Source organism: Rhinoraja longicauda, chromosome 1, assembly GCF_053455715.1.
Source record: "Rhinoraja longicauda isolate Sanriku21f chromosome 1, sRhiLon1.1, whole genome shotgun sequence".
Taxonomy (NCBI): Eukaryota; Metazoa; Chordata; class Chondrichthyes; order Rajiformes; family Arhynchobatidae; genus Rhinoraja; species Rhinoraja longicauda.
In genome coordinates, this window is record NC_135953.1 from 142,858,587 (window position 1) to 142,885,913 (window position 27,327).

Sequence of the window (27,327 nt, forward strand, 5' to 3'; positions counted from 1 at the left end):
GTCATTCGTGCCCACGTGCACCACGACTTCAGGTTGATCGCCTTCCCTCACTAGGATTTTCTGAAGCCGGTCCGTGATGTGCTGAACCCTGGCACCAGGGAGGCAACAGACCATCCTCAAGTCCCTCCTGCTGCCACAGAATCTTCTGTCCGTCCCTCGGACGATGGAGTCACCCACCACTACGGCTCTTCCTGACTTCGGTCTCCCCTGTCGAGTATCCTTGCCAACAGGTCCGCCACTCGGACTGGAAACGTCTTCTGCCCCGACAGTTCCCAAGAGGGTATACCTATTTGCAATAGGCACAGCCACTGGGGTCTCCTGTAGTCCACGTCCACTCCCCCCCTGAAACAGTCTCCCACCTTCGCTCGACCTGGACCCTTGGCGTGACAGCCTCACAATAGGTCCTGTCGAGGAAACTCTCGCATTCCCGGATGGCCCTGAGGTCATCCAACTGCCTCTCCAACTCCACCACACGTCCATTCAGGAGCTGCACCTGGACACAGTTCTTGCAGGTGTAGCTCCCAGAGGCTCCAGCGACGTCCCTATCTTCCCACATCCTGCAGGAAACACACTGCACCAACTTTTCCGCCATTACTTTGTGTCTATAAACAGTTCAGGATGGGGTGGGATGGGGATTGGGTGGGGGGTGGGGGATGGGGATTGGGTGGGGATGGGGATTGGGTGGGGATGGGGTGAGATGGGGATGGGGTGGGATGGGGATTGGGTGGGGGTGGGGATGGGGATTGGGTGGGGATGGGGTGAGATGGGGATTGGGTGGGGTGGGGATGGGTGGGGTGGGATGGGGATTGGGTGGGGGGTGGGAGGGGATGGGGTGGGATGGGGATGGGTGGGGATGGGGTGGGATGGGGATGGGGTGGGGGAGGAGATTAGGTTGGGTGGGGGAGGGGATTGGGTGAGGGTGGGGGAGGGGATTGGGTGGGGGAGGGGATTGGGTGAGGGAGGGGATTGGGTGAGGGTGGGGAGGGGATTGGTTGGGTGGGGGTGGGGATTGGGTGAGGGTGGGGAGGGGATTGGTTGGGCGGGGTGGGGGCGGGATGGGCCAGACTGACGCCGCCACCCCCGCTCCGCTGCGTTGCGCTGATTCACGGCGGGGATTAGCGCAGTGACGGCCCGCCCTCCCTCCCTCCCCGTCCTCTCCCCGCCCGGAGACATGGAGGCTGCGACCGGCTCCTCGCCGCTACAACACAGCCCGCCACAGCCGGCAGCCGAGCCGCTGCCCCCCGACGCCGCCGACGCCCCCGTCGCCGCCCCAGGTGAGGCTCCCCCTGCCCCCCTCCGTCCCTCCATCCCCCTCCCTCCCCCTGCCCCCCTCCCCCTCCCTCCCCCCTGCCCCCCGCCCCCTCCCTCCCTACCCCTGCCCCCTTCCATCCCTCCATCCCCCCCCTGCCCCCCTTCCATCCCTCCATCCCCCCTTCCTCCCCCTGCCCCCCTCCCTCCCCCTGCCCCTGCCCCCTCCCCCTGCCCCCTCCCTCTGCCCCCCGCCCCCCTCCCTCCCCCCTCCATCCCCCTGCCCCCCGCCCACTCCCTCCCCCTGCCCCCTTCCATCCCTCCATCCCCCTCCCTCCCCCTGCCCCTCCCTCCCCCTGCCCCCTTCCATCCCCCTGCCCCCTTCCATCCCTCCATCCCCCTCCCCCTGCCCCCCCCCTCCCTCCCTCCCCCTGCCCCCCTCCCTCCCCCCCCTCCCTCCCTGCCCCCCTCCCTCCCTGCCCCCCTCCCTCCCCTGCCCCCTTCCATCCCTCCATCCCCCTCCCTCCCCCTGCCCCCTTCCATCCCTCCATCCCCCCTCCCTCCCCCTGCCCCCCGCCCCCTCCCTCCCCCTGCCCCCCGCCCCCTCCCTCCCCCTGCCCCCCTCCCTCCCCCTGCCCCCCTCCCTCCCCCTGCCCCCCCTCCCTCCCCCTGCCCCCTTCCATCCCTCCATCCCCCCTGCCCCCTTCCATCCCTCCCCCCGGCAGCCCCGGCCCCGGTCATCTATCATTCATTGCCCGGGCCCGCGGTAAAGCTAAAGCCGAGGCTGATCTGATCATCTGGGATCCCCGGCATCCAGCGCTGGCACCGGTAACGCCAGCCCTGCCTGGACAAGCCGAGGTGGTTACGGGTTATCCACAAATATCCCCCAATCCAGTATTACAGATTAGTGTCATTCTACCTTCATCTGTGTGTTTACGGGCGTGTACAGTGCCGATACAGATGATACATGTATCTGTGTGAAGCTGCCGCTACAGATGATACATGTATCTATCTGTGTGTATCACAAAATGCTGGAGTAACTCAGCAGGTCAGGCAGTATCTTAGAGAGAAGGAATGGGTGACGTTTCTGGTCGAGACCCTTCTTCAGACGACCTGACTGAGCTCATTCCAGGGCCTTGCATGTTGTGGATGTGTTTACCACCTGTCTCTCACCTCCTCCTCAGAAGCATTGTGTGGGATTTTACTGAGGTGACAGCTGTAAGTGGCTGATCCACATAATGCCACTGATCCCAGCACCACTGATTATTACTGACCTTTTATTGCCGGTCTCAGCCAAAACATTATGACCACTGACAGGCGAAGTGAATAGCATTGATTATCTTGTTACAATGGCACCTGTCATTACGATATATTATATATAGGTGGGATATATTAGGCACCAAGTGAACAGTCAGTTCTTGAAGTGGTGTGATGGAAGCAGGAGAAAAGGGCAGGAGTAAAGACCTGAGCGACTTTGACAAGGGCCAAATTGTTATGGCCAGACAACTGGGTCAGAGCATCTTTGAAATGGCAAGGCTTGTGGGGTGCTCCCGGTCAGCAGTGGTGGGCCGAAAGGGCCTGTTTCCGCGCTGTATCTCTAAACTAAACTAAACTAAAGATCATTGGTAAGATTAACGATTAAGATTGAAGCTCTCAAGCATTGGCACCAGATTCTGATTGGGGCATGTACTCCACCATGCTTCCTGATGCCAATAACTATCATCTTGTGACGTTGGGGGACATGTTATTGTCGTGACACCATGTTACTAAATTCTCTTGCTCCATCCTGTACTCTGCCTCATCATTGTTTGTGATCTGGGAGTATAGTAAGGGACTGAGAAGGCATCGTTGCAGGGTACCGGTTTTGAGAGTTATTGTGGAGGTGGTATCCTCACTGTTTGTAGTCTGGGTCAGAGAGTTGAGGATCCAGTGGGGGGGGGGGGGGGGGGGGTTGCTGATACCTAGGCCCAGTACTTTGGAGATGGATTTGGATGAGATTATGGTGCTGAAGGCGGAACCACAGTTGGTAAATAGGAAGGTAGACACAAAATGCTGTTTAACTCAATGGGTCAGGCAGCATCTCTGGAGAGAAGGAATGGGTTAAGTTTTGGGTCGAGACCCTTCTTCAGACTGATGTCATAGGAGGGGGCGAGACAAAGATAGAATGTAGTCGGAGACAGGAAGACAGTGGGAGAACTGGGAAGGGGAGGGGATAGAGAGGGGAAGCAGGGACTATCTGAAGTTAGAGAAGTCAATGTTCATACCACTGGTGTGTAAACTACCCAAGCAAAATATGAGGTGCCGTTCCCCACTCTGACACTGGAGGAAGCCCAGGACAGAAAGGTCAGATTGGGAGTGGGAGGGGGAGTTGAAGTGCTGAGCCACCGGGAGATCAGGTTGGTTAAGACAGACTGAGCAGAGGTGTTTAGCGAAACAATCGCCGAGCCTATGTTTGGTCTCACCGATGTAGAGAAGTTGACACCTGGAACAGCGGATACAGTAGATGAAAAAATTTGCTCTTTAATATCCATTCATTAATGAGGGTTAAACGCTGGAGTAACTCAGTTGGAGAAATCAATGTTCATACCGCTGGGGTGTAAGCTGCCCAAGCGAAATATGAGATGCGGTGGGCCTCACTATGACAATCGAGGAGCCCCAAGACAGACTGGGAGTGGGAGAGGGAGTTGAAGTGCTGAGCCACCGGGAGATCAGGTTGGTTCAGGCAGACTGAATGAAGGTGTTGAGCAAAATAATCGCCGAGCCTGCGTTTGGTCTCGTCGATGTAGAGAAGTTGACATCTGGAACAGCAGATACAATAGATGAGGGCGGAGGAGGTGCAGGTGAACCTCTGCCTCACCTGGAAAGACTGTTTGCGTCCTTGGATGGAGTTGAGGGGGGAGGTAAAGGGACAGGTGTTGCATCTCCTGCTGTTGCAGGGGAAAGTACCTGGGGAGCGGGTGGTTTGGGTGGGAAGGGACGAGTGGATCAGGGAGTTTCGGAAGGAACGGTCTTTGCGGAAAGGAGAAGGGGGTGGAGATGGGAAGATGGGGCCAGTAGTGGGATCCTGTTGGAGGTGGCGAAAGTGTTGGAGGATTATATGCTGTATGTGACGGCTGATGAGGTGGAAGGTGAGGACAAGGGGGACTCTGTCCTTGTTACGAATGGGGGGATAAATAGGAGTCTTTGTTGTCTGGGTGTACCAGAGATGAGTTCAGGGCCAGGGAGATGCAGTCTGCTGTGGACCTGTCGTGATGGTAAGCAAACTGCAGAGGACCTCAGCTGGCCACTGGTGAGGTGCCAGATAGCTGAAGGTCAGCAAAGATGGGATCTTTATTCAAGAAGAGCAGCAAGCATAAGGCAGGTCATTGAGACCAATGTAGGTGGTAGGAATTCATTGCAAGAGTTGAGTTGCGTTTAGTTTATTGTTATGTGTACTAAGGTGCAGTCATTGGTCTAGACTTGGAAAGACAAGGGTTGGCTGCATGGTTGGGGTCTGTAGAGATCCTGTCTGGCCAATTTAATTTGATTTTACAAAGTGTTAACAAAATTAAATTGAGGGCAGCACACAGTTGATAACTTAAAAGACTACAACACAGAAACACGATACAATGGTCATACCGAAAATGATGTCATGTTAAACTTCTGCCTGCATGTGAATGATCAGCCAAATCACAGTGAATGGCGGTGCTGGCTCGAAGGGCCGAATGGCCTCCTCCTGCACCTATTTTCTATGTTTCTATGTGATCCATATTCCACTAATATCCATCTAAAATCCTCGTAAACACCACTATCATATTTGCCACCACCACCACCCCAGGCAGCGCTTTCCAGGCCCCCACCATCCTCTGAACATGCCCTGCACATCTTTAAACTTTGCCCCCTCACATTGAAGCTTTGTTCTCTTGTCTTTGAGTTTCACCTGGGAGAAAGGTTCTGACTGTCTACCATATCTGTGCCTCGCAATTTTATAAACCCCCTCAGCTCTCCCTTCAACACCTGGAGAAAACAATCCAAGTTTGTACAACCTCACTTTACAGCTGATACTCTAATCCTGGTAAACATAGAAAATAGGTGCAGGAGGAGGCCATTCGGCCCTTCGAGCCAGCACCGCCATTCATTGTGATCATGGCTGATTATCCACAATCAGTAACCCGTGCCTGCCTTCTCCCCATATCTCTGTTTCCACACTGTATCACTCTATGACTCTCGTGTAGCTGGGACATGTTGGCTGGTGTGGGTGAGTTGGGCTGAAGGGCCTGTTTCCACACTGTATCACTCTATGACTCTAGGGTAGCTGGGACATGTTGGCCGGTGTGGGTGAGTTGGGCTGCAGGGCCTGTTTCCACACTGTATCACTCTATGTCACGGGTAAGCCTCCTGCAGCTGACCTTGAAGGAGCTGGAGGCATTGCCCTGCTGTGTGTACAGCCATGCTGATTGTTGCTAATGAGTCCATTCTCTTCCATATGGGAGTAATACACATCAGTGGGTCTGTGGCTCGTCAGCCGGCATAACCAGGAGGGAGCTGGAGATGTCGGATGTGAGGAGGGTTGGCCGGCAGGAGGGTGAATCGGGGTAATGCCTCCAGCGCCTTCAAGGTCGGCTGCAGGAGGCGACCCTGGGACACAAAGACAGCCGGGCCAGGAGAGGAGAGGGACATCGGCTCGCGGGAACCGCTCCAGTACACCGACCGGACTCTGGAGTTTAAATAAACGCACCAAAACATGGCGGCGCCCACATGTGTGATATATGCAAAGGAATTTCACTGTGCAGTTGCACATGTGATAATAAAGCTCTGTTGAACCTGTTTACGTGGCCCTGAGGAAGGCCATTGTTGAAGGGCCAGGAGGGAGATTTGGAGAGTTTGGTTTATTCTCGTGAGTACAGTGAAAAGTTTTTGTTGCGTCTTCCCAGTTTTCTCATGCATGGAACACAAAATAATTTCAAGATGAACTGTAGCAATCAGTCTGAAGAAGAGTCCAGACCCGAAACCTATCAGGCCTGTGTGGAGAGGATGTTTCCACTAGTGGGAGAGTCGAGGACCAGGGGGCACAGCCTCAATATTAAAGGATATTCTTTTAGAAAGGAGATGAGGAGGAATTTCTTTAGTCAAGGGTGGTGAATCTGTGGGATTCTTTGCCCTTAGAAGACTGTGGAGGCTGTCAGTGGATATATTTAAGGCAGAGATAGATAGATTCTCGATTAGTACAGGTGTCAGAGGTTATAGGGAGAAGGCAGGAGAATGGGGATAGGAAACATAGAAACATAGAAAATAGGTGCAGGAGGAGGCCATTCGGCCCTTCGAGCCAGCATCGCCATTCATTGTGATCATGGCTGATCGTCCCCAATCAATAACCAGTGCCTGCCTTCTCCCCATATCCCTTGATTCCACTAGCCCCTAGAGCTCTATCTAACTCTCTCTTAAATCCATCCAGCGATTTGGCCTCCTCTTTATTCTAAGACTGGCCCCTGGTTCTGGACTCGCCAGACATGAGGAACATTTTTCCTGCATCTAGCTTGTCCAGTCCTTGTATAATTTTATATGTTTCTATAAGATCCCCTCTCATCCTTCTAAACTCCAGTGAATACAAGCCCAGAGGAGGGAGAGATAGATCAGCCATGAATGAATGGCGGAGTAGACTTGACGGGCCGAATGGCCTAATTTTACTATCTCTTGTGACCTTGTGACTTGTGAGACTGGTCCAAGAGGTGGCCCAGGCAACCAGGACAAGTTGGTACATTGGATCCAAATATGGCTTGGTGACAGGAAACACAGGGTGATGGTGGAAAGCTGCTTGTGTGATTGGAAGCTGTGGCCAGTGGTCTACACAGTGATCAATGCGGAGACTCCAACTGCTTATTACACAGGAGGTACGATTCCCATTTACAGATGATACAATGGTGGTACATTGATAAACAGGTATTAGGTTACAGAATAATGTTGATCGGTCTGAAGAAGGAACTGACCCAAGACGTCGTCTGGCCATTTCCCTCCACAGATGCTGCTTAGTTGGTTTTAGTTTTAGATATACAGAGTGGAAACAGGCCCTTCGGCCCACCGGGTCCACGCCGACCAGCGATCCCCGCACATTAACACTATCCTACACCCACTAGGGACAATTTTTACATTTACCAAGCCAATTAACCTACATACCTGTACGTCTTTGGAGTGTGGGAGGAAACCGAAGATCTCAGAGAAAACCCACGCAGGTCACGGGGAGAACGTACACACTCCGTACAGACAGCACCCGTAGTCGGGATGGAACCCGGGTCTCCGGCGCTACATCCGGAGTTTGTATGTTCTCCCCGTGACCTGCGTGGGTTTTCTCCGAGATCTTCGGTTTGTAGGTTAATTGGCTTGGTAAATGTAAAAATTGTCCCTAGTGGGTATAGGATAGTGTTAATGTACGGGGATCGCTGGTTTGCGCGGATCCGGTGGAGGGAGAGATAGATCCACCGGCCCCTGGTTCTGGACCGCGCTTTATCTCTAAACTAAACGAAACTAAACTAAAGCAGGGAGCACAGTAACAGATACCTGGGGGTTTCAGCACTGCTGAAGGCAGAGAGGAAAAATACACAGTGCTGGAGTGACTCAGTGAGTCAGGCAGCAATTCTGGAGGACATGGATGGGTGATGTTTTGGGTCGGGATCTTTCACCAGACTGGATGCTGAAATCATCCTCACTTAACTCCTGAACGTCACACACTGGAAGCCACACACGCGCATGTACTGATCAGATGTGGTATGAGGGGCTTAAATCTTACATGACCCTCCTGTTTGTTGCAGAGGAAGATGGTGACGTGGACACCGTGAATGGAGACTCCAGCCAGGTACGCCTGCCTTTGAATGAATGAATACATTTATTGGCCAAGTATGTACATACAAGGAATATGCCTTGGTGCTCCGCTCACAAGTAACAACAATTAAGAATAAAGCATAAAACATTAAAACTTTAAGAATACAACATTAAACATGTGAGTGAAATGAAATACCAGAGCACAAGAAGGCTACAGACTTTTGGTTGTTGAGTAGAGCTGCTACTCGTGGAAAAAAAGCTGTTTTTATGTCTGGCTGTGGCTGCTTTGACAGTCCGGAGTCGCCTTAAAGTTTGGTTCTTAAAACAGACAACACAAACAGTTAAAGGTAAACCAAGCAAAGCTTTCATTATCGTCAGACGGGATTGGGGGGGATCAGTGCTAAGGGTGTATGACCAGATTCAGCACTCCCCTTGCTTCCACTCAAAGATACAGCATTTTCACAGCATTTTTATACAGAACTTGCAGCCAGGATGTTTAACACCGCATTTCCTTCAAATCAATCACAAACTGTATCAAACACAATATATTTGACACCCTACAGTCATAAAATATTCCACACAGTAAGTCATTAGTGTGAAGATCAGGACTCTTATCATACCACAGAAGGTCCTGTTTTACACACTCCCACAAATAGTCAACAGTTAACCACATCCTAATCTTAGCGAGAGCATTGTCCGTCGTCTTTCCCAGGCCTAACAGGATATACTGGCATAAAAGCTTTAGGAATCACATAGTTGGATCCTGCCTGGTGCAATTTTGCAAACATCAGCTATTCAGGACCCAAAGTTCAGGCTATCCTGTTCATTCATTCTACCATTTTATTATTTCTGTGGTTTCCAGGGATTGTAAGTTTCAGCTACCAGACTCATCCTTATGAGCAATTAGCATTCCTCCACTTACAACAATATAGAAGCCCCACAAGCATACAATTAGGTTTGCAGACAATGGCCAAGCATCCCATCATGCAAAGTTAATAGCCATTAACTCTTTCAGAGGGAAGTGCTTCAAAGTGTTTGTGGCCAGGGTGAGAGGGGTCAGAGATGATCTTGCCCACTCGTTCCTGGCCCTTGCAGTGTACAGTTCGTCGATGGGGGGAAGGTTGCAGCCAACAACCTTCTCGGCTGATCGAACGATGCGTTGCAGCCTCCAGTTGTTGTGCTTGGTGGCTGAGCCAAACCAAACCGCACTCTGACTGTCCCTGTATGTTTCAAATCTCAATGCTTGTCAGTGAAGACCAGGACTTTGAGCACTCCTCAGGGAGGCTGTGTCACAGGTAGCTCTGCACATCAGGCTGACCCGCTCTCAAACACACTGGGGTACACAAAGCTTGTGTTCACTGGAGTTTGGAAGGATGAGAGGGGATCTTATAGAGACGTATAAAATTATAAAAGGACTGGACAAGCTAGATGCAGGAAAAATGTTCCCAATGTTGGGGGAGTCCAGAACCAGGGGCCACAGTCTAAGAATAAAGGGGAGGCCATTTAAAACTGAGGTGAGAAAAAACTTTTTCATCCAGAGAGTTGTGAATTTGTGGAATTCTCTGCCACAGAAGGCAGTGGAGGCCAATTCACTGGATGAATTTAAAAGAGAGTTAGATAGAGCTCTAGGGGCTAGTGGAATCAAGGGATATGGGGAGAAGGCAGGCACGTGTTACTGATTGTGGATGATCAGCCATGATCACAATGAATGGCGGTGATGGCTCGAAGGGCCAAATGACCTCCTCCTGCACCTATTTTCTATGTTTCTATAAAAAGGGGGTGATCACCTTGTTGGGGGTGTACTACAGGCCCCCAAATAATCAACAGGAATTAGATGAGCAAATATGCCAGACAGCTGCAGGACTAATAGAGTTGTCATAGTAGGGGATTTTAACTTGCCCAATATAGACTGGGACTGTCAGAGTGCCAAGGCCTTAGATGCGGTGGAATTTGTCAAATAAGTTTGGGAAAGTTTCCTCAGGCAATATGTAGAGGGCCCTACAGGGCCAGGGCAAAGCTTGACCTAGTCAGAGAGCTGTACAATGTGGAAACAGGCCCTTCAGCCCGACTTGCCCATGCCGACCAACATGTCCCATCTACACTCGTCCCACCTGCCTGAGTTTGGCCCATAACCCTCTAAACTTATCCTATCCATCTACCTGTCCAAATGTTTCTTAAACTTTACGATAAACTTTGGGCAGTGCAGCAGTAGAGTTGCTGCCTTACAGCGAATGCAGCGCCGGAGGTTCGATCCTGAATATGGGTGCTACGGATGCTGTCTGTACAGACTTTGTACGTTCTCCCTGTGACCTGCGTGGGTTTTCTCTGAGATCTTTGGTTCCCACCCACACTCCAAAGACAGGTTTGTGGGTTAATTGGCTTGGTAAATGTATAAATTGTCCTTAGTGGGTGTAGGATAGTGTTAATGTGCGGGGATCGCTGGTCGGCACGGACCCGGTGGGCCGAAGGGCCTGTTTCCCCGCTGTATCTCTAAACTAAACTAAACTACAATACCGTAGGAAATTGGGAAGGTACAGACAGGTACAGGTACATGGATAGGATAAGTTTAGAGGGATATGGGCCAAATGCAGGCAGGTGGGACGAGTGTAGATGGGACATGTTGGTTGGTGTGGGCAAGATGATGTATGACTCTATGACCAACACAAATGACAGGTAGATTGCGGGCTGATTTGACTTGTGCTCCGTGTGTTGGCAGGAGAGCGTTGCTGATGTGTACGCGGCCATTTCTGACGTGGATGGGCTGTGCCAGGAGCCCGCCTGCATCCGCACCTGGAGGGAGGAGCAGATCAAGCACTTGGAAGCTCTGGGTAAACGCACGCTCACTCACCCACCAGCCACTTACTCTTGTCGCCAATGACACCAGCTGGGATTTGATGCTGTGAAGAGATGTGTTTTGTAACGATTAATGGTGATGGACATTTCGCCACCTCCATAAATCCTCCATCGGGATCCCACCACATCTTCCCATCTCCACCCCTTTCCGTAGAGACCGCTCCCTTCGCAACTCTCTGGTTAACTCATCCCATCCCACCCAAACCACCCCCTCCCCAGGTACCGCTGGAGATGCAACACCTGTCCTGTACCTCCTCCCCTCGATTCCATCCAAGGACCCGGACAGTCCTTTCAGGTGAGGCAGTGGTTCATTTGCACCTCCTCCAACCTCGTCTACTGTACCCGCTGTTCCAGGTGTGGACTCCTGTATATCGGCGAGACCAAGCGCAGGCTCGGCGATCGTTTCGCTGAACACCTCCACTCAGTCCGCCTAAACCTACCTGATCTCCCGGTTGCTAAACACTTCAACTCCCCCTCCCATTCCCACACTGACCTTTCTGTCCTGGGCCTCCTCCATTGTCAGAGTGAGGCCCAGCACAAATTGGAGGAACAGCACCATATTTCACTTGGGCAGCTTATACCCCAGCGGTATGAATATTGACTTCTCTAACTTCAAGTAACCCTTACTTTCCCTCTCTCTCCATCCCTCCCCCACCCAAACCTCTGCCTAGTTTCACTTTCCTTCTGATTAATTTATTGCTGATTATGTGCCTCGTTGTCGCCCTCCCCTCGGCTAATAATGAACCATTCTACATTTCCTTAATCATCTAGTCTCACCCTCCCCAGACTCTCAGTCTGAAGAAGGGTCTCGGTCCAAAACGTCACCCATTCCTTCTCTCCAGAGATGCTGCCTGTCCTGCAGAGTTACTCCAGCATTTTGTATCTATCTATGGTGCAAAATAGCATCTGCAGTTCATCCGACACGATATAAATCAAATGGTGCTAAATGTTATAGTGGGTACAGGGACAGAGGAAGCTGAGAGTTGGTGTGCGTGGTTCTTGACTGACACGCTGGTCAGTAAAACTGGTGAAGAAAGTGACTCTTGGCTTGATCAATGTAGAGAAAAATAGACAGTAACAGAAGGAGCAAAACTCAGAGTGATGGAGGAACTTAGCATCAGACAGAGAAATGGCATCTGGTGTACTGTGTGCAGTTTTGGTCTCCTAATTTGAAGAAGGACGTCCTTGCTATTGAGGGAGTGCAGTGTAGGTTCACCAGGTTAATCCCCGGGATGGCGGGACTGTCATATGAGGAAAGATTGGAAAGACTGGGCTTGTATTCACTGGAGTTTTGAAGGATGAGAGGGGATCTTATAGATACGTATAAAATTATAAAAGGAATGGACAAGCTAGATGCAGGAAAAATGTTCCCAATGTTAGGGGAGTCCAGAACCAGGGGCCACAGTCTAAGAATAAAGGGGAGGCCATTTAAAATTGAGGTGAGAAAAAACTTTTTCACCCAGAGAGTTGTGAATTTATGGAATTGTCTGCCACAGAGGGCAGTGGAGGCCAATTCACTGGATGAATTTAAAAGAGAGTTAGATAGAGCTCTAGGGGCTAGTGGAATCAAGGGATATGGGGAGAAGGCAGGCACGGGTTACTGATTGTGGATGATCAGTCATGATCACAATGAATGGCGGTGCTGGCTCGAAGGGCCAAATGGCCTCCTCCTGCACCTATTTTCGATGTTTCCATGTATCAGAAGGAGCGAATCTCAGAGTGATGGAGGAACTCAGCGCGTCAGACAGAGAAATGGCAGATGGAGTTGAATCTGAACAAGTGCACTTTGGGAGGTCAAACGTGAGGGAACAATACGCAATTAAGGGCAAGACCCTTACAGCATTGATGTAGAGGGGGATTGTGGGATCCACGTCTGGACTTGCGGGAGATAGACACAAAATGCTGGAGTAACTCAGCGAGGCAGGCAGCATCTCTGGAGAGAAGGAACTGGAACTTTCTCCAGTTCTGGATGTGGGCTTGGGTTAGGGCAGGCGTTAGCCAGGGGACTGCACCTCATGTGGGCTTGGGTTAGGGCAGGCGTTAGCCAGGGGACTGCACCTCATGGATTCCCACAGCAGTTAGAATCATCCCGACAAGACCTTCTCACCTTTGAATTGCTCAGATGAGAACTCGCGCGAGGCAGAGCTGGAGTGGAGGGAGAAAGCGAAGAGGGAGCTGGAGGACTGGTACACACAGCAGGAGCAGCAGCTGGAGGGAATGAAAACCAACAACAGGTAGCTCACATCACCATCCTCCCACTCACCCAAACCCACCCACCCCATCCCTGCCCTGCCCTGCCCTGGCCTGGCCTGGCCTGGCCTGCCTTGCCCTGGCCTGGCCTGACCTGACCTGGCCTGACCTGCTCTGCCGGAACTCTTGGCAATGGATTCCATTATCAGTTGACAGACAAGACAAATAATTCAGCTGGCGCACAGAGACATGGGTGCGAATGACGGTGGCTCCAACACTCCGATCCTCCCATAAACATGAGGTGAGAAGAAACTCTTTCACCCAGAGAGTTGTGAATCTGTGGCAGTGGAGGCCAATTCACTGGATGAATTTAAAAGAGAGTAAGATCAAAGACACTAGAGGAGCAAGATGAACCACTCCGTTGAAATCGCCTCTGCTGAAGTGTAGTTCGCAAAGGGGCGTAATGTCCGCCATTTTAGTAAGCAAAACCCGCCTCCCGTAGTGTAATCAGTGTTGTGGGGGAACAGTATGTGTGATGATACCATTAACATACAGAATATATCTCATCTGTCAATTTACAGATTTTTCTTTTTTTTCTTTTTTAATGTTTCTAAAATGGCGCAATGACGTACTACGGTTTTTAGGGTAAAGTGATCTATCTTGTTCCTCCAGTATCTTTGAGGTAGATAGAGCTCTAGGGGCTAGTGGAATCAAGGGATATGGGGAGAAGGCAGGCACGGGTTAATGATTGTGGACGATCAGCCATGATCACAATGAATGGCGGTGCTGGCTCGAAGGGCCGAATGGCCTCCTCCTGCACCTATTTTCTATTTTGCTATGTTTCTATGAACCTCATTGGTCCCTAATCGTGTGTATTGTCCTACCCAATAAAGACCTGTGCAATGTCTGAGATTGTCACAATGCCCAGCTGAGCAGCTTTATGGGGGGGGGGGGGTCATATTCCCACTCTCTCTTCATGATTCACTATACTTTACTGTTCTTTCAATGATAATCTCAACCCAAGATGACGCACAATGCTGGATGAACTCAGCGGGCCAGGCTGCATTTCTGGAGAGAAGGACTGGGTGACGTTTCAGACTCTCAGTCTGAGGAAGGGTTTCGATCCGAAACGTCACCCATTCCCTCTCTCCGGAGATGCTGCCTGTCCCGCTGAGCTACTCCAGCATTCTATGTCTACCTCCGATTTAAACCAGCATCTGCAGTTTTTTTTCCTACCTCCTCTGGCAGTTTATTTCATATACCCAGCACCCTCTGAGAAAAGGTTACCTTTGAGGTCACTATTAGATATTCCCCCTCTCACTTTAAACCTATGCCCTCTCGTACTTGATTCCCCGACACTGCGTAAAACAGTCTGTGTGTTCACCCTATGTATTCCCCACGGCTCACAGAAACATAGACAATAGGTGCAGGAGGAGGCCATTCGGCCCTTTGAGCCATGGCTGATCATCCACAACCCGTGCCTGCCTTCTCCCCATATCCCTTGATTCCACTAGCCCCTAGAGTTCTATCTAACTCTCTTTTAAATTCATCCAGTGAATTGGCCTCCACTGCCTTCTGTGGCAGAGAATTCCACAAATTCACGACTCTCTGGGTGAAAACGTTTTTTCTCATCTCAGTTTTAAATGGCCTCCCCTTTATTCTTAGACTGTGGCCCCTGGTTCTGGACTCCCACAACAATGGGAACATTTTTCCTGCATCTAGCTTGTCCTGTCCTTTTATAATTGTATACATTTCTATAAGATCCCCTCTCCTTCTAAACTCCAGTGAATACAAGCCCAGCCCTTCCAAACTTTCCTCATATGACAGTCCCGCCATCCCAGGGATTAACCTCGTGAACCTATGCTGCACTGCCTCAATAGCAAGAATGTCCTTCCTCAAATTAGGAGACCACAACTGCACACAGTACTCCAGATGTGGTCTCACCAGGGCCCTGTACAACTGCAGAAGGACCTCTTTACTCCGATACTCAAACGCTCCAAGGAATAAAGTCCTAACCTGCCCAATCTTTCCCTATGGTGCAAGTGCAACTAACGTAGATGGGGCATCTTGGTGGCAGGGACGAGTTGGATTGAAGGGCCTGTTTCTGTGCTGTGTGACTCAGCCCCACAAGTCCAGGGAACGTCCTCTTTAAAAGTCTTTCTGCGCTATTTCCAGCTTAATGGCATCACTCCTGCAACAGGGTGACCAAAACTGAACACAGTACTTCCAGTGCGGCCTTGCCAAAATCTTGTACCATTCACTGGTGACCCTTAGTCCACTGTTAACTCATCTATTTCTCCGCTAACCATTGTCAGCCATTATAGTTCGCAAAGGCTTCAAATCAGGAAATATCAAAATGAAAGGATCCAGTTTTAGGTCATAAAGTCATGTGATAGGAGCAGAATCAGGCCATTCGGCCCATCAAGTCTACTCCGCCATTCGATCACGGCTGATCTATCCCTCCTAGCCCCATTCTCCTGCCTTCTCCCCATAACCCCTGACACCCGTACAAATCGAGAATCTATCTATCTCTGCCTTAAATATATCCATTGACCTGACCTCCACAATCTTCTGTGGCAAAGAATCCCACAGATTCACCACCCTCTGTCTAGAGAAAGTCCTCCTCATCTTCTTCCTAAAGTAACGCCCTTTAATTCTGAGGCTGTGCCCTCTGGTCCTAGACTTTCCCACTAGAACGGAGATGAGGAAGAACTTTTTCAGTCAGAGAGTGGTGAAGGTGTGGAATTCTCTGCCTCAGAAGGCAGTGGAGGCCAGTTCGTTGGATGCTTTCAAGAGAGAGCTGGATAGAGCTCTTAAGGATAGCGGAGTGAGGGGGTATGGGGAGAAGGCAGGAACGGGGTACTGATTGAGAGTGATCAGCCATGATCGCATTGAATGGCGGTGCTGGCTCGAAGGGCTGAATGGCCTACTCCTGCACCTATTGTCTATTGTCTATTGTCTAGTGGAAACATCCTCTCCACATCCACTCTGTCCAAGCCTTTCACTATTCTGTACGTTTCAATGAGATCTCCCCTCATCCTTCTAAACTCCAGTGAGCCCAGGCCCAGTGCTGTCAAACGCTCATCATATGTTAACCCACTCATTCCTGGGATCATTCTTGTAAACCTCCTCTGGACCTTCTCCAGGGCCAGGACATCCTTCCTCAGATATGGGGCCCAAGATTGTTCACAATATTCCAAATGTGGCCTGACCAGAGCCTTACATTACATCCCTTTTAATGATTACCTGTGGGTGATGCCATTACCGTAACTTCCCCATTTTAACATTTCTCCTGCTCCACCTACGCTTTGCTTTCTTTTTATGAGTCAACTTTGGCAGCCGGGGAAGGTTGGGAAAGAATACTTTAGCCAAGGTGCTCAGTCAGTAGAACTTGGAAATGTTTCTTCCCTTTCGTACCGTCTCTGCAGAGAACCGTCAAGTCAAGTCAAGTTTATTTGTCACATACACATACACGATGTGCAGTAAAATGAAAGTGGCAATGCCTGCCGATTGTGCACAAAAAAAGAATTACAGTTACAGAATATAAATTAAAGTTAATACAGAGAAAACAAAATTTAGTCCCTGGAGTTATAATAGTTAACAGTCCTGATGGCCTGTGGGAAGAAACTCCGTCTCATCCTCTCTGTTTTCACAGCGTGACAGCGGAGGCGTTTGCCTGACCGTAGCAGCTGGAACAGTCCGTTACTGGGGTGGCAGGGGTCCCTCATGATCTTGCTTGCTCTGGATCTGCACCTCCTGATGTATAGGTCCTGCAGGGGGGTGAGTGTAGTTCCCATGGTGCGTTCTGCCGAACGCACTACTCTCTGCAGGGCCTTCCTGTCCTGGGCAGAGCTGTTCCCAAACCAGACTGTAATGTTGCCGGACAGGATGCTCTCTACAGCCCCAGAGTAGAAGCAATGAAGGATCCTCAGAGACACTCTGAATTTCCTACGGTGATAAAGGCGCCTTACCCACCAGGGCAGTAACCGTGCTACAGCCGATGCCACTGTTTCTGAATCAGAGGTTCCATAAAAGCCTGTCTGTCTGCTTCCCACATCTTCTCTCCCTGGTGTGCATGTGTCTCCTGTCTCATTAGGCCAATGCCTTGCAGCTGAGGCTGGCACTCTGGGAATCCTGGGCGCGGCGCGGCCCGGCTGGTGGGTTCCTCACTGCTCCACGTGGGAGAGGGCTTTTCACAGAGTGGAGTCGGTCACATTTTCCTTTTGATTCCAAATGTTTCCTGGGAAACTGGAAGCTTGTGGGCACAGCTCACATTTTCCATCACTGAAGCATTAGGGCGAAGGTTTATTTCATTCCAGAAGTGACAGCAGAGGGAAAGACTCCCGTTTCTTAATGCATCAAGGGCGAGCTTGATAATGGGAGCCACAACTCCTGGTAATGAATAGTCAACAGTGTTAAAGTGTCTTATCTACCGGCAACACAACCATAAAATCCTTACTTGCTGCAGCTTTACACATAACAATAACAATTTACACATAACAATAACACACATAAATATAGAATAATCAATAATACAATAAATTAATAACCTTAATACACAGTAACTGTAATAGTGCACACAGTCGTTCCGGATGTGTTGGAAAGAACTGCAGATGCTGGTTTCAATCAAGTCCAGGGGGCCGCTGTAGGCCCAGACAGTGTATGTCCGGAGGCCAGGGAGCTGCCTAACGGAGGTAGCGTAGCAACCCGCCTCCCAGCCCGGGCGGCCACCGTTGGTGGAGCGGAAGCACGTGGCTGCTGGCTGGGTGAGGTCACGTGGGGCGCAGGGCGGTGACGTCACCTTGTCCCTTATTTGGGAGTGAGATAGATGGCACCCCTAACCATCACCATCACCGGAGCCCAGATGAGAGGGACACCAACAGAGCAGGTGTTTGGCCACTCTTCCCCCTCCACTACGTCAACCCTCTCTGGGAATCCTGTACCATGCTTAGAGTGGCAGAGTCATACAGCGTGAAAACAGGCCTTCGGCCCAAATTGCCCGCACCGACCAACATGTCCCGTCTACACTCGTTCCACCTGCTCGCGCTTGGTCCATATCCCTCTAAACCTGTCCTATCCATGTACCTGTCTAAATGTCTCTTAAATGTTATGATAGCACCTGCTTTGTGCTGTTGCTCTGTTTGGGTATTAGGAGTAAAGAGGTCCTTCTGCAGATGTGAGACCACATCTGGAATACTGTGTGCAGTTTTGGTCTCCTAATTTGAGGAAGGACATCCTTGCTATTGAGGCAGTGCAGCGTAGGTTCACGAGGTTAATCCCCGGGATGGCGGGACTGTCATATGAGGAAAGATTGGAAAGACTATTGTATTGGAAGATTGGAAAGACTATTGGAAAGATTGTATTCACTGGAATTTAGAAGAGTGAGAGGGGATCTTATAGAAACGTATAAAATTATAAAAAGGACGGGTCATGGGGCCACAGTCTAAGAATAAAGGGGAGGCCATTTAAAACTGAGGTGAGAAAAAACGTTTTCACCCAGAGAGTTGTGAATTTGTGGAATTCTCTGCCACAGAAGGCAGTGGAGCCAATTCACTGGATGGATTTAAAAGAGAGTTAGATAGAGTCTAGGGGCTAGTGGAATCAAGGGATATGGGGAGAAGGCAGGCACAGGTTACTGATTGTGGATGATCAGCCACGATCACAATGAATGGTGGTGCTGGCTCGAAGGGCCGAATGGCCTCCTCCTGCACCTGTTGTCTATGTTTCTCTGTTTACCCCTCTCTCCCGTCCACCGTGTCTTTGATAATGCTGCTTTGTGCTGTTGAAGTGTCTGTATCTCACTCCTCTTCCCTCCCCCCGACCTTGTCTGTGACAATGTTGTGCCGTGCTTTGTGCTGTTGAAGTGTCTGGGTCAGCTCCCCTTCCACCTTGTGTCTAACATTGCTGTGTGTCTAACATTGCTGTGTGTCTAACATTGCTGTGGAGGTGTCTGTGTCTCACTGCTCTCTCCCTCTCTTCTCTCCACTGATCACCCATGGACCTCCAACTGGCATCTTAATGCCCAAGGATCCTAGATGAAGCTTTCTACAAACAACCCTTTGCTGACGTCATTGGCTATGTGTATGTTACTTTCTCATTTCCTCTCTACTATTCTCTCCTCTACTTTGAGATGCTACTATTAATTCTGGAAATCTATATACTAAAATTCCAGCACTCTGTGTCCATGTTCTCCAGAGATGCTGCCTGAGCCGCTGATTTATTCCAGCACTCTGTGTCCATGTTCTCCAGAGATGCTGCCTGACCCACTGAGTTACTCCAGCACTGTGTCCATTGAAGGGCTGGAAAGTCTATTCCCACCTCTCTCGGTTTTAATTCGTACTGAACTTGTTGAAATAAAGGCGGCAGTTATTGTTGCAGAATGCTGATGAGCCGGTATTCACCACTGACCACACCCTCCTGCTGCCACAGAGGCGCATTGCTTTACCCAGTTTCTAACTGTGATTTTCTTTTCTTTCCCACATGTGGTGAAGCACAAACATCAAACAGCACTGCTACAACCTGCCACAGTAAGTGACCTCTGCTCCCGTGCACAGCAATCTATCGCCGGTGTGTCCATGCAGTCATTGGGATACTCACCTCTGGTCACCGCAGTGTAACATGCAGTGCTGGAGTAACTCAGCGGGTCAGGCAGCATCTCTGGAGAACATGGACACAGAGTGCTGGAGTAACTCAGCGGGTCAGGCAGCATCTCTGGAGAACATGGACACAGAGTGCTGGAGTAACTCAGCGGGTCAGGCAGCAACACTGGAGGAAATGGATAGGTGACATTTCGAGTGGGTACCTTTCTTCAGACTGAAGAAGACAGGATCGGTCAAAGTCAGCATGGATTTACGAAGGGGAAATCATGCTTGACTAATCTTCTGGGTTTTTTTGAGGATGTAACAAGTAGAATGGATAAGGGAGAGCCAGTGTTATGTGGTGTATCTGGACTTTCAAAAAGCCTTTAACAAAGCCCCACACAAAAGATTAGTGTGCAAAATTAGAGCACATGGTATTGGGGTAGGGTATTGACATGGATAGAGAACTGGTTGGCAGACAGGAAGCAAAGAGTCGGAATCAACGGGTCCTTTTCAGAATGGCAGGCAGTGACTAGTGGAGTGCCGCAAGGCTCGGTGATGGGACCCCAGTTGTTTACAATATATATTGACGATTTAGACGAAGGAATTAAATGTGACATCTCCAAGTTTGCGGATGACACAAAGCTGGGTGGCAGTGTGAGCTGCGATGAGGATGCTATGAGGTTGCAGGGTGACTTGGACAGGTTGGGTGAGTGGGCGGATGCATGGCAGATGCAGTTTAATGTGGATAAATGTGAGGTTATCCACTTTGGTGGCAAGAACAGGAAGGCAGATTATTATCTGAATGGTGTCAGGTTAGGAAAAGGGGAGGTGCAACGAGACCTGGGTGTCCTTGTACATCAGTCACTGAAGGTAAGCATGCAGGTACAGCAAGCAGTGAAGAAAACTAATGGCATGTTGGCCTTCATAGCGAGAGGATTTGAGTATAGGAGCAAGGAGGTCCAACTGCAGTTGTACAGGGCCCCGGTGAGACCACACCTGGAGTATTGTGTGCAGTTTTGGTCTAATTTGAGGAAGGACATTCTTGCTATTAGAGCCATAGAGTGATACAGTGTGGAAACAGGCCCTTCGGCCTAACTTGCCCACACCGACCAACAATTTCCCAGCTACACTAGTCCCACTTGCCTGCGCTTGGTCCATATCCCTCCAAACCTGTGCTATCCATGTACCTGTCTAACTGTTTCGATGGGATACTCCAGCCTCAATTACCTCCTCTGGCAGCTTGTTCCATAACATTCTTGCTATTGAGGGAGTGCAGCGTAGGTTCACCAGATTAATTCCTGGGATGGCGGGAGTGACATATGATGAAAGAATGGGTTGACTGGAATTTAGAAGCATGAGAGGGGATCTTATACAAACGTAAAATTCTTGAGAGATTGGACAGGCTAGATGCAGGAAAAATATTCCCGATGTTGGGGGAGTCCAGAACCAGGGGTCACAGTTTAAGAATAAGGACTGAGATGATGAAAAACTTTTTCACCCGGAGAGTTGTGAATCTGTGGAATTCTCTGCCACAGAAGGCAGTGGAGGCCAATTCACTGGATGTTTTCAAGACAGAGTTAGATTTAGCTCATCGGGCAAACGGAATCAAGGGATATGGGGAAAAAGCAGGAACGGTGAACTGATTTTGGATGATCAGCCATGATCATATTGAATGGCGGTGCTGGCTCGAAGGGCCGAATGGCCTATTCCTGCACCTATTTTCTATGTTTCTAAGAACGTCACCTATCCATGTTCTCCAGAGATGCTGCCTGAGCCGCTGAGTTACTCCAGCACTCTGTGTCCATGTTCTCCAGAGATGCTGCCTGAGCCGCTGAGTTACTCCAGCACTCTGTGTCCATGTTCTCCAGAGATGCTGCCTGAGCCGCTGAGTTACTCCAGCAGTGAGTGCGGGTTTGTGAGCTGTGCCTCCTGGTGTCCAGGCAGAGGGAGCTGTTCCTCTCATCAGCCTGTGTGTGGCAGGCTGTGAGTGAGCTTAGTACAGTGAAATATAAGAAAATTACTGCAGATGCTGGTACAAATCGAAGGTATTTATTCACAAAATGCTGGAGTAAATCAGCAGGTCAGGCAGCATCTCAGGAGAGAAGGAATGGTTGACGTTTCGGGTCGAGACCCTTCTTCAGACTGATGTCAGGGGGGCGGGACAAAGGAAGGATATAGGTGGAAACAGGGAGATCTGGGAAGGAGGAGGGGAAGGGAGGGACAGAGGACCTATCTAAAGTTGGAGAAGTTGATGTTCATACCACTGGGCTGCAAACTGCCCAGGCGAAATATGAGGTGCTGCTCCTCCAATTTCCGGCGGGCCTCACTATGGCACTGGAGGAGGCCCATGACAGAAAGGTCAGACTGGGAATGGGAGGGGGAGTTGAAGTGCTCGGCCACCGGGAGATCAGTTTGGCCAGCGCGGACCGAGCGCAGGTGTTGAGCGAAGTGATCGCCGAGCCTGGGCTTGGTTTCGCCGATGTAAATAAGTTGACATCTAGAGCAGCGAATGCAATAGATGAGGTTGGAGGAGGTGTAGGTGAACCTCTGTCTCACCTGGAAAGACTGTTTGGGTCCTTGGATGGAGTTGAGGGGGGAGGTAAAGGGACAGGTGTTGCATCTCGTGCGGTTGCAGGGGAAAGTGCCCAGGGATGGGGTGGTTTGGGTAGGAAGGGACGAGTGGACCAGGGAGTTACGTAGGGAACGGTCTCTGCGGAACGCAGAAAGGGGAGGAGATGGGAAGATATGGCCAGTGGTGGGGTCCCGTTGTTGGTGACGGAAATGTTGGTGGATGATTTGTTGGATCCGCTGGCTGGATCCATCCGCTGGGTGGAAGGTGAGAACGAGGGGGATTCTGTCCTTGTTGCGAGTGGGGGAGGGGGAGCAAGAGCGGAGCTGCTGGATGTAGAAGAGACCCTAGTGAGAGCCTCATAATGGAGGAGGGGAAGCCCCGTTTCCTGAAGAACGAGGACATCTCGGAAGCCCTAGTCTGAAACACCTCATCCCGGGCGCAGATGCGGCGTAGACGGAGGAATTGGGAGTAGGGGATAGACTTTTTGCAGGGGACCGGGTGGGAGGAAGTGTAGTCCAGATAGCTGTGCGAGTCAGTGGATTTATAGTAGATGTCAGTCACTAGTCTGTCTCCTGTGATGGAGATGGTGAGGTCCAGAAACGGGAGGGAGATGTCGGAGATAGTCCAGGTATATTTATGGGCAGGATGGAAATTGGAAGTGAAGTGTGTGAAGTGTGTGAAGTCAGTGAGTTCTGCATGGGTACAAGAGGTAGCACCAATGCAGTCGTCAATGTAGCGGAGGTAGAGTTCGGGGATGGGGCCAGTGTACGTCTGGAACAGGGATTGTTCGACGTACCAGACAAAGACGCAGGCAGAGCTAGGGCCCATGCGAGTGCCCATAACTAAGCCTCTGGTTTGGAGGAAGTGGGAGAAGCCAATGGAGAAGTTGTTAAGGGTAAGAACCAGCTCTGCTAGGCGGAGGAGAGTGTTAGTAGATGGGGATTGGCTGGTTCTACGGTCGAGGAAGAAACGGAGGGCTTCAAGACCATCCTTGTGGGGGATGGAAGTGTAGAGTGACTGGACATCCATGGTGAAGATGAGGGAGTGGGGGCCTGGGAACCGGAGGTTAACGAGGAGATGGAGAGCGTGTTAGTACAGTGAAACCTCACTGCTCACACCCTGAGGGGAGAGCTGGGCTGTGAACGTTACAGCAGGTGGATCCACGGCTGCCCTTGGGGACGGAGGGAGAAAGCTGATCATTCACAATCAGTAACCCGTACCTGCCTTCTCCCCATATCCCTTGATTCCACTAGCCCCTAGAGCTCTATCTAACTCTCTTTTAAATTCATCCAGTGAATTGGCCTCCACTGCCCTCTGTGGCAGAGAATTCCACAAATTCACAACTCTCTGGGTGAAAAAGTTTCTTCTCACCTCAGTTTTAAATGGCCTCCCCTTTATTCTTAGACTGTGGCCCCTGGTTCTGGACTCCCCCAACATTGGGAACATTTTTCTGCATCTAGCTTGTCTAGTAGTCCTTTTATAATTTTATACGTCTCTATAAGATCCCCTCTCATCCTTCTGAACTCCAGTGAATACAAGCCCTGTCTTTCCAATCTTTCCTCATATGACAGTCCCGCCATCCCGGGGATTAACCTGGTGAACCTACGCTGCACTGCCTCATTATTTACAGGGAGAGGGTGCAGGGGAGGTTTACCAGAATGCTGGACCCTGGATTACGGCTATCAGCTGCAGGGAGAGGTTGGCCAGACTTCGATTGTTTTCTCTGGAACATCGGAGGTTGCGTGGAGATCTGATAAAAGTATATAAAATGATGAGAGGCATAGATAGGGTACACCAAACCTGTTTCCCCAGAGTGAAAATGTCAAAGGCTTGAAGGCATAACTATGTGAGGGGCAAAGTTGAAAGATGTGTGGGGCAGGTTATTTTTACACAGAGGGTGGTGGGGGCCTGAAACGTGCTGCTGGGGGTAGTGGTGGAGGCAGATACAATAGACCTTTGGATAGGCACATGGAAATGCGGGAAATGGAGGGATATGGATCACTTGCAGGCAGATGTGATGGTGGCATCATGTTCAGCACAGTCTTTGTGGGCTGAAGGGCCTGTTCCCCTGCTGTACTATTCTACCTCCTCTGCTTCAAGGGGAACTAGGGTTAGCCGGGACATCCGGTATATTGGGCTAAATTGGTTTGTCCCGTACGGGACCGCCCTTGTCCCGTATTAGGCCCAGGGTCGCTGTAGGCCCGGACAGTGTAGGCCCTGACAGTGTAGGCCCGGGCAGTGTAGGCCCGGGCAGTGTAGGCCCGGACAGTGTAGGTCCGGAGGCCCGGGCGCCGACTGACGGAGGTTGCATAGCAACCCGCCTCCCGGCTCGGGTGGCCGCCATTGGTGGAGCGGGAGCGCGTGCCCGCTGGCTGGGTGAGGTCATGTGAGGCAAGAGGCGGTGATGTCACCTTGTCCCGTATTTGGGAGTGAGATAGTTGGCACCCCCAAGGAGAACAGCCCCCTTGCATCCTCACCTAGTAGAAGTATTCCAACCGAGATTAACCAGCTCTGCTTCCCAGTGTGCTCTGCGACCACAATATCCCCAAAGCACCAGGCCTGAAACTGGGGGCGGCACGGCACGGCACGGCAGTGGGGAGAGTTCAGGAGGGCTGGCAGTGTGGACACAGGTGTACCTCACCGCGAGCGACAGTGTGTGAAACACGGTCACACAGAGAATGGAGGAGACACTCAAAACATTGCGTAATTACGAATAGAATTATAAAAGGACTGGACAAGCTAGATGCAGGAAAAATATTCCTAATGTTGGGGGAGTCCAGAACCAGGGGCCACAGTCTAAGAATAAAGGGGAGGCCATTTTAAACTGAGGTGAGAAAAAACTTTTTCACCCAGAGAGTTGTGAATTTGTGTAATTCTCTGCCACAGAAGGCAGTGGAGGCCAATTCACTGGATGAATTTAAAAGAGAGTTAGATAGAGCTCTAGGGCCTAGTGGATTTAAGGGATATGGGGAGAAGGCAGGCACAGGTTACTGATTGTGGATGACCAGCCATGATCACAATGAATGGCGGTGCTGGCTTGAAGGACCAAATGGCCTCCTCCTGCACCTATTTTCTATGTTTCTATGACAGAAGGTGCAGGAACATGGTTTCTGGGCGTGAGTGGGTTTTAAGGGCAGGAGAAGGTAAGGCACTTGATAAAAACACTAAAGAATGCTGCAAGACCAAAGCTTTGTAACGTTTTGCAATAAACCTCCCAGTTTCTACGCCCACAAGTCCATCTGTGAGGCCGAGATGTTTTTATTATCAGGTGCTTTATCTTCTCCATCCTGCGAAGCCCACACACCCATAAATGTGTGTCCCGCACCTGCCTGACATGACACAACTTATTTTATTGTGAAGAAGGGTCTATAATATAAATTGTAAAATGTAAAATTGGGAGTGTAAAAAGACAGGAAGTAAAATCAGTTGAAAGCTTGAATACAAAGATATGTTTTTAGCTGCCGTTTAAAAATGTCGACTCAGTGGGCGTCACTCTGGGTGGGGTATTCCACAGCTTGGGGCCTAGTTGAAAAAGGCTGCTTTACCCGTTTTCTTACCGCTGTGGCATTGAGTGGCCATCAGCAGACCGCAGCGCTGGAGTAGGGGCTCTGTAAGATATGCTGCTCCCAAGCCATTTAGGGCTTTGTAGACCATAAGGAGGACCTTATCATCTATCCTGGATCTTACAGGGAGCCAATGGAGGGAGGAGAATACTGGGGTGATATGTTTCTTTTCTTGGTATTTGTAATAAGGAAACATCCAGACTGTGAACAGTTCTTTCACCAGGGCAGAGATTGGAATCAGTTGGTGGAGGAATGTGGAGCTGAATGAAGTGTTGTGTGGAACTTCCAGGCCAGGGAGAGAGAGAGAGGGGGCTCAGGGGAGTGTGTATGTCACTGTGCTGGCTCCAGGCCACATCTTCAGAGATGTGCATGCCCTGGAACATGAAGCTGGTGACTATCTCCACCAGCGACCCAGCGATGAAGGGAGAAGAGCAAGCTTTGGATTGGCTGGTGCCCAAGGAGAGATGGATAGATAGAAACATAGAAAATAGGTGCAGGAGGAGGCCATTTGGCCCTTCGATTAAGGGAGCGGGGTGGTGCGGTGGGTATTAAGGGGGTGGGTGGGGATTGGGGGGGGGTGGGTGAGGATTAAGGGGGGGGGGTGGGGGGGGATTAAGGGGGGGTGGGTGGGGATTAAGGGGGCGGGTGGGTGGGGATTAAGGGGGACGCGGGTGGGGATTAAGGGAGCGGGGCGGTGCGGTGGGGATTAAGTGCTGTGTTTCTCTCTCCACAGGTCTGAGGATGTGGCAGAGGATGAGCAGCGAGATCTGTGTGCGGGCTCGGACTGGGAGAGAGTCCTCCACCTGTGCGACCTGAACTCGAAGAGCAGCAAGCCGGCCAAAGACGTGTCCCGCATGCGCTCTGTGCTGCTCTCCCTCTGCCAGGTGCCCATGGCCATGAAGTAGCGGCCAGGGTGGGGAGCGGGCTGGCGGAGGGGCTTCTGGCTCGTGCCCACGAGCCGTGCTTCACCCTGTGTGTGTGTGTGTATGGATGTGTGTGCGTGAGTGTGTGTGTGCCCTGCCTCCTGTATCACTGGCTCTATTTTCCTGGCCTCTGCCCCTCCTCATGGTGTCTGTAAATATCGACTCAAACTAAATTATAAACCAACAGGAAATAAAATTGATCAATGTGAAACACTGTGTCAGTGGTTGAAGTCTCTTCTCACCGTCCTGGTCTGCTGTTTGCAGTCTCACTGGGAGAGGGCAGTTACCCGAGCAGGGAAGACAGTGGAATAACAATGGCAGGTATTTCTGGGAATAATACAGAAGGTGTAGGACCAGTTCATTCCAAAGAGGAAGAAAGATTCTAAGGGGAGTAAGAGGCACCCGTGGCTGACAAGGGAAGTCAAGGACAGCATAAAAATAAAGGAGAAGTACAACATAGCAAAGAAGAGCGGGAAGCCAGAGGATTGGGACTCTCTTAAAGAGCAACAAAAGATAACTAAAAAGGCAATACGGGGAGAAAAGATGAGGTACGAAGGTAAGCGAGCCAAGAATATAAAGGAGGATAGTAACAGCTTCTTTAG

The 27,327-nt window shown here is 50.6% G+C and overlaps 1 protein-coding gene across 2 annotated transcripts; it reads left to right on the forward strand.

The window, feature by feature from the left end:
* Positions 1-1,114: 1,114 nt before the first annotated feature.
* Positions 1,115-26,930, forward strand: LOC144597983 (clathrin light chain A-like). 2 transcript variants are annotated; one of them, XM_078407851.1, is made up of 7 exons: positions 1,118-1,274; positions 8,034-8,077; positions 10,760-10,871; positions 13,019-13,130; positions 19,114-19,167; positions 19,578-19,613; positions 26,536-26,930. In XM_078407851.1, exons 1-7 carry the CDS (start codon positions 1,172-1,174, stop codon positions 26,705-26,707), a joined length of 633 nt encoding a protein of 210 aa, XP_078263977.1. In that variant the 5' UTR covers positions 1,118-1,171; the 3' UTR covers positions 26,708-26,930. The 2 variants fall into 2 exon arrangements, with proteins under 2 accessions (XP_078263984.1, XP_078263977.1); XM_078407858.1 differs by lacking the exon at positions 19,578-19,613 and having other exon boundaries at positions 1,115-1,274.
* Positions 26,931-27,327: the final 397 nt, after the last annotated feature.